General features: G+C 35.1%; 2 protein-coding genes across 3 annotated transcripts in view; one reads left to right on the top strand and one right to left on the bottom strand.

The window, feature by feature from the left end:
- CRISPLD1 (cysteine rich secretory protein LCCL domain containing 1) overlaps nucleotides 1–9627 on the top strand; it is a 45182-nt gene extending 35555 nt beyond the window's left edge. For both annotated transcript variants that reach the window (XM_050802302.1, XM_050802303.1), the window contains 3 exons: nucleotides 1713–1788; nucleotides 5579–5709; nucleotides 8529–9627. In XM_050802302.1, coding sequence (XP_050658259.1) covers nucleotides 1713–1788; nucleotides 5579–5709; nucleotides 8529–8580 — 259 coding nt within the window. In that variant the 3' untranslated portion in view covers nucleotides 8581–9627. The remainder of the gene's footprint in view (nucleotides 1–1712; nucleotides 1789–5578; nucleotides 5710–8528) is intronic.
- A 2694-nt stretch (nucleotides 9628–12321) lies between these two features.
- On the bottom strand, nucleotides 12322–12884 carry LOC126961706 (ubiquitin-40S ribosomal protein S27a-like). Its single transcript, XM_050802324.1, has one exon. It carries the CDS (start codon nucleotides 12842–12844, stop codon nucleotides 12374–12376), a length of 471 nt encoding a protein of 156 aa, XP_050658281.1. The 5' UTR covers nucleotides 12845–12884; the 3' UTR covers nucleotides 12322–12373.
- Nucleotides 12885–14057: the final 1173 nt, after the last annotated feature.

Here is a 14057-nt window from a genome sequence, read left to right as displayed (position 1 = left end):
CAGATGAGCCACTTGATTAAAAGTGAAGTGCCATTTGACAGTTTCTTCAACTTTGGGAGTAGATTTTTAAAAATATCATGTGATTGATTAAATATTGATAATTGGATCCTTTGTTTAAATGAAAAGCTTTTGGTCATATTGTATTAGAGCCTAACAACAAAAAAAAGTGTTGGGAAATGTCTTTTAAGTGAGCTAAGCCAACCAGATGTCAGTAAGGCAGTAGGATTTCTAGAGGAAGAGCATTCCATGCAGAGAGGAAGATAAATGCAAAGGCTCTAAGGCAGAAGGCTATTGTGTGCATTTGAGGAATAACCATTAGGCCAGTGTGACTGGAGCAGGGTGAGAAAGTGGGAAAGGAGTAAGATATAAAATTGGAAAGGCAGTGAGGATAGAAGATACAGGGCTTATTGACCTTCCTGAGGCTCTTGTCATTTACTCTGAATGTGATGGAAGCCACTGGAATATTTAGAGTAGAGGAATGATGTGTTTGAAATTGTACATTTTTTGTTGTTGTTTTGTTTTGAGATGGAGTCTTGCTGTGTTGCCCAGGCTGAAGTGCAGTGGCACAATCTCAGCTCACTGCAACCTCTGCCTCCCAGGTTCCAGCAATTCTCCTGCCTCAGCCTCCCGAGTAGTGGGATTACAGGCACCCAGCACCATGCCCGGCTGATTTTTGTATTTTTAGTAGAGACGGGGTTTCACCATGTTGGCCAGACGGGTCACGAACTCCTGACCTCAGGCAATCCACCCACCTCGGCCTCCCAGAGTGCTGGGATTACAGGCATGAGCTACCGCGCCTGGCTGGACTTGTATGTTTTAATATAAGTATGGAAAACAGATTGAAGAGGGACAAATTGGAAGCAGGGAGACCATAGAAGCCTAGAAGAGCCTATTGCAGTAAGTTAGAGAGTAGATGATAGAGCCCAGAGTTACCATGATTGAGGTGCTTGGGGATGCTCTGATCTTGGATATGTTTTCATGTACAGCCAATAGAAATTGCAGATGGGTTGAACGTAAGGTGTGAGATTAAGAGAGGGATTGAAGATAGAAAGGTTTCTGGCCTGAGCACTTGGAATCATGGAGGTGCCATTTATTGCAATGGGAAGCCTACAGAAAGAACAGATTTGGGAACTAGAGAAGGAGATTAGGAATTTGGTTTTATACATGGTAAGCTTGAGATGTTTATTATAACTAAGTGGAGATGTTGAACAAGCAGTAGGATATTCACGTTTGGAATTAAGAGAGGTCCCAACTGGAAATGTAAATTTGGAAATCAGCCATTTAAAGATGATAATTAAAACCATGAAACTGAATGAGATTCCAAAGATGTGAATATAAAGAAGAGAAACTATGAGATATATGAGGCAGACAATGATTCAGATTTTCCAAGTTATTGGTTTAGTAAATTCTACAGATATATTGAGTACCAACCTCTCAGATACATAGAGATGCTTTCTGATGTTTCTTTTGGCTCGAAATCCCCACATTAGACAGCTTCCTAATTTTTTTTAAATCACATTTGTGCCAAAAGATAGAAATAGATAAACAGAAGCAATTGTGTCTACTGCCTGGGCTTGTACAATTGACCTATTTCAGGAGAAAAAAATGAGTAAGGTTTAGAATGTTGAGCTTACTTTGTGTATACATATCTGTGGTTTTACTAACAAGAAAGACGTAAGTAACCAGCTTAATATATATATTATTTTTTTCAGAATATACTGTCCTCGTAACTGTATGCAAGCAAATCCACATTATGCTCGTGTAATTGGAACTCGAGTTTATTCTGATGTAAGTATCCTAATTTATACAGCTTTCAACATTCATGTATATATATAAATATATAGCCACATTTAAATGTGTATATGTACATTTATATACAGAGCAAAGAAACAGACTTTGTTAATAGGCATTCTCAGAAGAGTTAAACATCCATATCACCAAAAAATTAATATCCATATGTAAGATATGAGTGTATAATTATTTGACAAAATTTTTCTTCACATTCTCCCCATATGTTTTATATAAGACACATAATGAAATAGTCTATAGTCATTGTTGGGAAGGAAAATGTGTTTCGTTTTTCTTTTGATTCTTTCGTATTTGAAGTCTAAACTGGATAATTAAGATTTTGTCAAAAGTCTAAACAATATCTTCAGTGCCAAACGGCCATTTAAAATGTAGCATAGAGTCATAGAGATGCTACATTAAAATATATGCAAAAGAGAACTAATTGAGGGGATGTTTTAAGAGATGACTTTAGTGGGGTTGGACGAGGAATGTGAGCTGTGATGGCCCAGGCTGGAGTGCAGTGGCATGGTCATATCTCAGTTTAACCTCAAACTTGGGCTCAAGTGATCCTCCTGCCTCAGCCTCCCAAGTAGCTGGAAGAACAAACACATGACACCACGCCTGGCTCTTTTTCTGTTGTTGTAGAGATGAGGTCTCACTGTGTTGCCCAGGCTGGTGTGGCCTCAAGCAGTCCTCCTGCCTTGGCCTTCCAAGGTGCCAGGCCTGTTAAGTGCTTGTTGAGCTAGGTTTTTAGTGTCCATTGGTAAAGAGGATCAGGGAACATGTTCTAGTGGGATAAGTGACATTTACAAAGTAATGGAGTTAAGAGTAAATGAGCTGTACATCAGTCTAGCAGATAGCTTTGTTTCTGATCTGCTGAAAATCGGAACGAAAAGGGGCTTCCACCAAGTTAGTCAGAGAGAGAGGAACCCAGCTCACATCAGTGTGTGGACAAAGTCTGAAAGCGCACGCTGATGAGTTTATGTTTTATGAGGCAAACACTTAGAAACCATTACAGATTTCTAAGCCAGAGAGTTACAAATGCAAATTTAGGAAATGTCTTATGCACATACTCAATAGAATATTAAGGGAATTTGATCGTATAAAGAGGACTGAATATGTATATTACCACCTATTTCTCTTGGTGAGCTTTCTTAGGTCCAGATTTTTTTCAGTTCAGCTTTACCTTTGCAGTTATTCTCCAATTCTGAGTCTCTCTCAAGCTCCAGATTTGAACTAGTCTTATGTGCCACTGAAACATCCTGCTGGTATCTTGAACGTGCTAGTCTTCACATTTGTGCTTATATTCTTGCCTCTGTTGAAATGCAATATTTTTGAAAATTTTATGTCAAAATTGTGGTCATTCTTCAAAACCTAAATTATTGCCACTTTCTCTGAGGGTATGTTGCTGGACCTTCCAACTCAAGTATGAAGTTGCCCCTATTTCTACCCCTATCACTTCATTTTCTCCTTTTGGCACTTAGCCTGTTGAATTTGATATTATGATTATTACCCTATCTCTTTTATTAGTTAGTAAGTTTCTCAAGGGCAGCAGCTGGGTTATTCATTCATCGTATTTTGATCACGAATTTGATGTCTGCCAAGCCGTGAACAAGACAGGCACGTCCTGCCTGAACAGAGCTTAGAGCACATAGTTACGTCAGATATTAACCAAGTACCTTGCACATAAATATTTGTTGAAACAAGTAGATTAACAAATATATAGGAATGTGCATATCTGAACTCAACAGAGATTTCCAAAGAAATTATACTTTTCAGATTTTCCCTTTAAGCAGGAGAACTTTTAATTTTAGTCATGTCTAGTGAAAATCTTTCAAAATATCCTGTATACTTCTATACCTTTAAAGCCATCTATTTGTTAGAGTTCAGGTTTTGTTAGAACTCATATCTTGAGATCATTTTATCTTTCTACCCTCAGTGAAATGGGTGTGTAATGTGTGTATCATATAGGTCGTTTGAAGAGTAAGTTGGAAATACAAAGATTACTGTCAAATGGCAAGTACGAAATCAGAGATCCAATCATTAATTGCCAGTCTTCCCTGGCCTGACAAAATACATTATCTCTCCAAATAAAGTATGAAAATGTGAGAACCAATCAGCCAGACTCCATCCCTCCTTCCCTCCTTCCCTCCCTCCTTCCTTTCTCTTTCTTTCCTTCCATTTATAGTTAGACCTTGTACATTCTGTTTATTTGAACTTTTATTTATAGTTTATTATATATTTCTGCATTCATTAAAAATTCTATTTTTACAGATAAATAATTCTTTTCATCACATATTAGAGTTTATGAAGTCTGAGTATGAAAAGAAAATGTCTTCTGACCTTTGAACTCAAATAGGGATGCCTGCTGAATGCACAACTGCAGGCAATACAATAGCCTCAAAACATATTAAGTACTTGGACTTTAAGTAAACGTTGTATCTAAGCACTTTTGTTACCTTGGGAAAAATGCTGATTAATACTCTTTTAACAGAACAAATACTGAAATGTGCACAGAATTATTTTTAATCCCATCTGTTAGGAACCATATTGGATGCAAATGTAATTCAGTGGGACTTTAAATGTTGAAGAAAATGCGTTTGAGTAAGGATGGAGGTTTTAGATACATGGTATTTTGTGATACAGCAAAAGCATGGAAAGGATTAAACAGCTTGGCATTCAGACTCTGATCTAATAAATACTGACTGATGCTCTAGAGTTCACAGCACAGTAATAAAGCAAGGTCATGTAAGATATACATGCTTATGCGAACTTAAAAAAGCATATTAAATCACTCACATGTGCATAGAGATAAAAGAACACACCAATGGAATCAGAAAAGACTCATGGGCATTTGACATGGATTGCTTTATACTGAAACAGTTAAAATATTTTCTTTGGTCGGATTTCCTTGGATTGTACTTAGTTGTTGACAAAGTTTGGTAAAACATTTGGACTAAAGCAAATGTTAAAATTGAAGATTTTAATGGGCCAAAAGAAATGATCTGACTTTTAGAATTCAGTAGTTTTAAAAATTTGAAAGTATTGGAACTGAAACAATAATTTTCTTCTCCATAGAAATCCCATTCAGTTCAGATTATATGACTAGTACAATGTAATCAGAGGACTTTCCTAGTATTTCATGTCAGACCATTCAAACTAAATTGACAGGCATTACAAATCTAGGTAGAAGCTATGATGATTCTTCATTTTTTTCTTTTTAGGGTTATTAGGCAAAGTTTATCTGTGTAGATTACATTATTTACTAAGAAAAAAACTACCCCATTTCTTGTATTTTGGAACAGGGGCCATAGTCATATGCAGAACTATGGTGGAGTTTGTATTAGGCAAAAGTGAACATACCTGAGGGATGAATAATCTAACCTGTGAGCATTTAGTCAGAGTGAGCCCAGTATAGAACAAAGGCTAAAACTGAAGAATGACAAACAGGCGCTAGAAGAGATAAAAGAAGCTAATTTGCTTTCTATTGCTTTGATACTCTAAAGCCTACTGTTTGGACAGAACAGGTGTTTGCTAGATTAGACTGGGGAGGGGTCTTACCATTGCATCACCCTTAAGGTTGGCCTTCAGGCTTGCTCCGAATTGGCTTTGACTTTGTGACATTTCAAACACTCCTTTCTGCACAAAACCTCATCCTGTAGCTGCTCACTGGCTATCCATGACATCAGGATGTCAGCGACTTTAGTCTATTAATAACGGAAGAATAGGCTGGACAAGTCCAACAGGAATTTCCAATAATGGCAGTTTGTTTGTTTCCTTGCCTTCTCAGCTGTCCAGTATCTGCAGGGCAGCAGTACATGCTGGAGTGGTTCGAAATCATGGTGGTTATGTTGATGTAATGCCTGTGGACAAAAGAAAGACCTACATTGCTTCTTTTCAGAATGGAATCTTCTCAGAAAGGTAAAAACAAAACATATGTATGTATAATTTTACGTACCATCTATCACTGCATTCATGATTGCTGCACAGTTGACCCACTTTAACATTTTTAATTTTTTTCAAAGTTAAGTGGCAGAGTCAGTGTGTTCCTTTGCACACTTGTGTACCAGTCAGCCTTCCAGGGATGGGAGAAGCTGTAGTACCAGAGGTGCCTGTCTCCTGCAGGCTTATAAAAATCAACATGAAAATCGGATTACAAGTCAGAACTACTCTTTTGTTAATTGATCTTATAATTAGGAACTTTCTTTCATCCTCTTTTGGATTTTCTAGATTAGTTTTTATATTTAATTCTTTCTAGGTGAGCAAGGCACAGAATATTTCTCTAATCCAGTTATCTGACAAAGTATTTGACAAAAACAATGTCTGATTTTCCCTAGAACCAAACTCTCTAATTGATTTGAAGTTGGATGCCTAGTGTGATATAAATGAACTCTTTCAGGTCATTTTTCATATTATTTAACCCACCCACTAGTGTCATATATTTTGGTGATGTGAGAAAATTCTTGTAACTCACTTTATCAGGTATCACTAAATATTAAAATAAATGAAGCAATGGTGATTTTTAAAATCATTGTTACTTATAAAAGTAATATTAAAAGTCCTATTTATTTGTATATAGAAAAATCCCTAACTTTTAGGTATTTCCTGGATTCTTCAAAATTGCCAGTGGAGAGCACACATATGTACACCAAAGGATGTGTCATGCGGGGTATCTAGATTACCTTCCACGTAACCATCTGGGTGTCATCCTCTCAAAAATACAAATCTGCATTATCTGTTTTCATATTAGACTATATCAAGAGGTGAGTGTTGAGAAAGTGACATCTCTACAACCTGCTTATGTCCTCTTTAAGCAGAATAATACATAAAATGGATCTTTGAGTTATAAAATTGGATATGCAACTTTATAAGCTAAACTGAGTGATATGGTTTTATTCATGCCTTGTAATTCTTAGATTTATTTTAAAACCATAAAATGATAGGTGATATCCTGATAAAGCGGTATAATAATTATTTTTGAATACCTACTATGAATATTCCAGATGTTAGATGCTCCTGAGCACTCTAAGTATGTTAGCTCAGCTTCAACATCCTTGAAATGTCAGGCCTATACCCGGAGAGAGAGAGAGAGATATATATATGTATGCACATATGTGTGTGTGTGTGTGTGTGTGTGTGTATGTATATGTATGTGTGTGTGTCTGTATATATGTATGAGTGTGTGTATATACGTGTGTATATGTGTATGTGTGTGACTGTATATATGTGTGAGGGTGCATATGTATATTTATGTATATATGTGTGTTTCTGTGTATGTGTGAATGTATACATATACACATATATTTTATATATACATATATACACATATACATACATATACACATATACATATGTATATATATGTTAACTGAGACTCCGAGGGGTTAAATGATGTGCCCAAGTTCATATAACTTGTAAATCTCAAAGCTTAGATTCAGTCCATAGGCTCAGAGATATGTGTTATTCCAGTATTTAACTGTGTACAAAAAGGAAACACAGCAAACACATTCACTTCCTGAGGCACTCAGTCAGTCTGTTTCTCATAAATAAAATATTTGGATTGGCCATCTACTTGCGTGAAAAACCTGGCATGCATGCATGCACATGTGTGTATATGTTGTGTGTGCACCCTTGTGATACCCTTATTTTTGCTCACTCAAAAATTCTCTCCCTTTTTTCTTGTACGAATAAATATATAAAAGATATTTCACTTTCTCTTTCTTAGCATTTATTTTATTGATCTCCAAAAGTCTTTTGTAATTATTAAGGAAATAAAACTTTATGTAAAAGCTTCAAAAGCTTACAGTTGATTTGAATAAATAATGATTAATGGTACTACCAATCTGTTTTAACTTTTAGACTTTTAAACAAAACATACCTTGATTTATGTTGCTAAATAAATATAAACAATTTAGTAAAGAGTAAAATTTATGAGTCTGCATTACTTTTAACTTCTATTTAAAAGTACTTTCAAAATGAGATTGAATGCTCTGTGTGTGTGTGTGTATGTGTGTGTGTCTGTGTGTGTCTGTGTGTGTGTCTGTGTGTGTGTGTATGTGTGTGTGTCTGTGTGTGTGTCTGTGTGTGTGTGTGTGTCTGTGTGTGTGTGTGTCTGTGTGTGTGTGTGTGTATTTTTTCATTTCAGTGAAGATATTCTTAGGTCCTTTCAGATTTGACCATTAAATATCCTTACTAATATTTTTCTTGTAATTATAGATGTTAAGAGTATTAATCGGTATGATAGCAATGTAATTTAAATTTTGTCAGACTTGGGCAATGATGATAAGCTAGTGGGCAATGATAATAAGCTAGTGCTCTAGAGTATTGCCTAAGTATCAGCTGTATTTTAAGCTTGTAACCATGCATATCAGTTGTAAATCTGAGTCTCAGTATTCCCCATTAAAACTGAATAACAGCTGCCAAACTCTACTTTATGAGAATGAAAGGAGATAATATAGGAAAATATGATGTAGAATCTATGAAGTTCTGTAGAGACTACTATTATTACCATTACACATCTTAAATGTTGTTAGTACTTGCAGCCCAGCATGGAACCAAGAGTTAAGCTCTTTCGTTCAAGCTTTCCAATAACTATAAATTATAGTAGCCTAAGAAAGTTGACCATCTGGATTCGTAGAGCTGCTTTCTTGACTGTCATAAGAAAGCATGATTTATAAGAAGGATTATGTATAGAGATAACAATATACCTTGTGTATTTTTTTTTTTTTTTTTTTTTGCAGTTTACAGAATCCTCCAGGAGGAAAGGCATTCAGAGTATTTGCTGTTGTGTGAAATGGAATACTTGGAAGAGGATTGTAAAGACTATTCCAAATGCAGTATTTCTGAATTTTGTATAAAACTGTAACATTACTGTACAGAGTACATCAACTATTTTCAGCCCCCAAAAGTGCCAAATACATATAAATCTTGATAAACAAAGTCTATAAAATAAAACATGGGACATTAGCTTTGGGAAAAGTAATGAAAATATAATGGGTTTAGAAATCCTGTGTTAAATATTGCTATATTTTCTTAGCAGTTATTTCTACAGTTAATTACATAGTCATGATTGTTCTACATTTCATATATTATATGGTGCTTTGTATATGCCACTAATAAAATGAATCTAAACATTGAATGTGAATGGCCCTCAGAAAATCACCTAGTACATTTAAAAATAATCGACTATAAAACTGAAAGAAACTATCACATTTTCCTCAGTTCAATGCTATGCCATTATCAACTCCAAATAATCTCAAATAATTTTCCACTTAATAACTAAGGTTTTTTTTTCTTCTGTTAATTTAGGCATATAGAATATTAAGTTCTGATATTGCACTTCTTATTTTATATAAAATAATCCTTTAATATCCAAATGAATCTGTTAAAATGTTTGATTCCTTGGGAGTGGCCTTAAAAATAAATGTAATAAAGTCAGAGTAGTGGTATGAAAACGTTCCTAGTGATCATGTAGTAAACGTAGGGTTAAGCATGGGCAGCCAGAGCTTTCTATGTACTGTTAAAATTAAGGTCACATATTTTCTTTTGTATCCTGGCAAATACTCCTGCAGGGCAGGAAGTATAATAGCAAAAAGTTGAACAAAGATGAACTAATGTATTAAATCACCATTGCCACTGATTTTTTTTTTTAAATGGTAAATGACCTTGTGTATAAATATTGCCGTATCATGGTGCCTATAATGGTGATATATTTGTTTCTATGAAAAATGTATTATGCTTTGATACTAAAATCTGTAAAATGTTAGTTTTGGTAATTTTTTTTTCTGCTGGTGGATTTATTATTTCCCATAAACATATTAAAATTAATCATGTTTCAAAGTTTTATTTTCAGTTCCTTTTCCATGCTTATTTTGATTTAGAAATCACTTTAAGATAAATGAACAAAATTATTGTAAGTCTTCTAAATTTGGTTTATTGACGTTAGTATGATAACATACTTAATACCAGATGTCTACAAAATCGACCTAATTATTTCAGTATTTGCATGTGAAAGAGAAACACATATTTAGAGACATAGCAAGGGAGATTTTGAATAAAAAGAGATGAATTTATAAAGTAGGAAAAAATCTGAAAGATACAAAGTGATTATAAAAGAATTGACAGAACAATAAATACTTCAAATACCTTTAGAAGGTAAATGATTAGGAGCTTAGGAGGAATAAAAGAGATAAATACCATGCAGTGATCAAGGAAAGCAAGAGAGAGGATAATACAAAAGTAAAAGAAGAAGGGCTCACATAAATAGCTTCTGGAGTGCAAATTATAAAGACATCAACATTTTTGATCATTTAATAAGTATTGGCTTATAGCTAAGTGGTTCAAAATACTGGTAATTAAAACAATGATGTATACATTAAAGATTGCAAAACTTAAAAGCAGATTTTTATGGGAACATTTTTTTGAAAGGATACATTACCACCTTCTTAAATAGCGTGACTTTACATAGACTCTTTTTCTGGTCCTTACTGCCCCTCGCACAACAGGGACGCCCCATCAGTTCTGTCAGTGTAAGATTTTCTTCTATTTGCTCTTAGTTTAGATCTCCATCATCAATTCCCCTTACTATTGTAATGTCTTCAGCTGGAGCCTCTTCTTTGTGTCTTTCTCCATTCCTTTTTAATGCATTCGTATTTCCCAGCACCAGAACCCTGGAAATTAACTCTTCCGTGAGTTTCCATTGCTTAAGAAAAACCAAACACCCTTGTAAAAACATTTGAGAACTTCCATAGTCTTGTTCCTATTGTTTACCTATCTTCGACACAAGGCGTGGCCTCGGGTGAGTTATTTAGCTTCAATTTACCTTACCTGTAAAATGGAACAAATAATATCTCCTTGAGATTGCTCTACGAATTAATTGACACATTATGTGTAATGTACTTAAAGGAATAATAAACACATGTGGTCAGTGGATGCCATTTTCTATTATTATCATAATTTTTGTTATTTAGTTTGGGGAAACTATTCATCTGTCATATGCTATTGATCCTTTGGCACTTAAGTAAATGTGAAATCCTCCATGAATTTTCCTGTGATTCTCCTTGTAAGAATTAAATGCTAATATGATATCCTTTTAATTTGGCCATTTTAATTATTTGTGTTTGATTATATTCTTTAAAAGATAAGCTCTTTGTGAATGGTAATACTCATCTCTCTACCCAAGAGCACAATTATCTCAATGATTTTTACGTCCGTGGACTCTACAAATGGTATATCAGTATTGTTGAGTGAACATTCCAACAATTCATAATTTTTTATGAAAATGATTTTTTTCCACATTATAATGTGATGTCAACACAAACATAAAGTACTATAGCTAGTGAAAATAATTTATTGATAGACGTGGATTTAAAACAGATCAATGCTTATAGAATAGTATTAATATTACTTTAGCATTTAAAGTTTACCAGACCATGTGTTACTTTAATGCTCTTCACGTATTAAAAATTATTATGTATTTCAAGCATAGTATTTTGAAAATAAATTACTAATATTAGATAATTTGCATATTACAGGGTCCACTTTTCAATACTGTACTCTAAAATCTTGACTGTTCTCTAGCCATTCTAAAATGTTTTTAAAGAAATGTAAACTCTTCTAAATAGCATAGTGAGCCAAGCAAAGAAACGGAGCTATCGTTTTTGCAGACATACCAAATTTCAGATTTGAACTTTAAGCTAATTCATTGCACAAAGAATTACATTGTTAGAGTTGATTTAAAAAACTTATCTGAGGTGATACTTCTACCCTGGCACCACACAATATTCAGGAGCTGAAGAAATAGTTTAGTGAAATAATCTGATCCTCTTTTATTAATTTGTTGTAATTAAGTCGAAATTATATCAGTTTGAGATTTTAAAAAGGCAGGCAAACTCGTTAGAACACTGCTCTTAACAATTAGATATTCTCTACTTCCTCTTATCCCCTAATCCTTATGTCACTTTGCACAGAATTACCAGAGTGTGAAACAATGCTAGTAAGCAAACATCCTTGCACTGGACCATTAAGTTATGAAAACTAATTTTCCAATGATTACTAGTAATAGTGAATTGGCAATTGTGTTTACCACTATACTGATGAAGATGAAAAGCAAAGGGGCCTACACATGACTGTATCTGATAAGCTCAGTTTTAAAAAGAAACATGTACAGAAGATGAAGTAGAAATTAGAGATACATAATTAAAAGGCACAAACAGATTACAAATATCATTAGAGGCTGGGTGTGGTGGCTCAGGCTTGTGGTCCAGCACTTTGTGGGGCTGAGGTGAGTAGATCACTTAAGCTCAGGAGTTTGAGACCAGTCTGTGCATGATGAAACCCCGTCTCTACAAAAATTAGCCAGGCATGGTGTTGCCTACTTCTAGTCCCAGCTACTTGGGTGGCTGAGGTTGGAGGACCACCTGAGCCCAGGAAGTTGAGGCTACAGTGAGCTGTGATTGCACCACTGCACTCCAGTCTGGGCAACAGAGCAAGACCTAGTCTCAAAAAAAAAAAAAAAAAAAAAAAATAGAAATGCTTTTTTTTTTTTTTTTTTTTTTTAGTTCGTGTCTTTTATTAACTCATACAGTTACTTGTCTTCTGGCTTGTTGAAGCAATAAGTCAGACAACATTTGTCACAATAATGTCTGTCAAAGTGGCTTGCCATAAACACCCCAGCACCACATTCATCAGACGGGCACTCTCGACGAAGGCGACTAATTTTGCCCTTCTCATCCACCTTATAATATTTCAGGACAGCCAGCATAACCTTCTTTCTCTTGTGCTTATTCTTCTTGGGAGTGGTGTAAGACTTCTTCTTCCTTTTCTTAGCACCACCACGAAGTCTCAACACAAGATGAAGAGTAGACTCCTTTTGAATATTGTAGTCAGACAAAGTATGTCCATCTTCCAGTTGCTTGCCAGCAAAGATCAGTCTTTGCAGAGCAGGAGGAATTCCTTCCTTCTCCTGGATCTTGGCCTTTACATTTTCTATCGTATTCGAGGGTTCAGCCTCGAGGGTGATGGTCTTCCCCGTAAGGGTTTTCACGAAAATCTGCATTTTGGTGGCGACTCCACCACAGATGGCGGATCGAAAAGGGAAATGCTTTTAAAAAGCCTAACCTGATTGAGTCCTTATGCTAAGACAGATAAGAATTTTTTACAAAATGATATGAGATCAGCATGGTCAGGGACAATATAACGAAAAACAAATAACCCCTTCTGAAGCTTTCTGCTTTCATTCATCCAAAAACTGAGTTCCTACAATCTGCTATAGGTTTGTGCTGATCACTGTAGATATGTTTATAAACAAAAATGTCCTCAGGAAATTAGATTCTAGTGAGGTAAACATTATTAATTAGATAATCACATAAGTAAATACAGGAAACAATGGAGATTATAGAGCTTTGTTACTACAAAGAAAGTCTATATAGTACCATGGCAGTATTGAAAAGTGGGACTTGACCTTGGGGGAAGAGTAAAGATGACTTTCCTGAGGAACTGACAAAGTTCAGAAGAACTTAAGGATGAGCAGAAGTAACTTGGAAGGGGAATAATTTCTTACATAAATAAACACTATGCAAAATACCTTATGACAGGAATACTCTAGAAACAACAGCAACAAAAAGCCAAAGGCATGCTGTATTGAGTCTGGACATGTAAACGGGGAAGCAGACAAAGGTTGAAAGAATTTCTTTAGGGTTAAAAGGCACTGTTGGTGCTCTAACAGATGCCCAACATGAATAACACTATGATGTGACACATACCAGTATACTCAAAAGGCACTCAGGAATTCAGATTTTGAGCACAGGAGCAAAGTATGAGATACATTCTGTATTAATAACAAACTGAGTTTTATAGCCCTTTATAATAAAGTTCTTTAATACTCCTGGGATCTGGAGTTTGATTCTTACATGATTAATATGTCTATAAGCAATGAATTGAAATTGATTGAGAGCAGGAGGAGAGGATGACATGTATTGAGAACCAACAATATTTTAGAAACACTGCTATACGTTTAATGCATTTGCTTCTCACAACAAACTTGTGAGACAATATTATTTTCCCATTCTTATGTCTTAGAATGTAGATTCTAAAAGGTTAATCTACACTGTCTAAGGCCTTGAGTTTGGGAAATGTGATTCATGTTTCCGTCTCTCTAAATCCAAAGCCCATCTCTTGCTATTGGATCACTCCTGCTGGACATTTCCATGGGGACAGGGAATAATTTCATTAGCTCTCCTTACATCAGCTTTAGAAATACTCTTATACAG

The sequence above is a fragment of the Macaca thibetana genome, chromosome 8, assembly GCF_024542745.1.
Source record: "Macaca thibetana thibetana isolate TM-01 chromosome 8, ASM2454274v1, whole genome shotgun sequence".
Taxonomy (NCBI): Eukaryota; Metazoa; Chordata; class Mammalia; order Primates; family Cercopithecidae; genus Macaca; species Macaca thibetana.
This window is presented reverse-complemented; position numbering and strand designations above follow the sequence as displayed.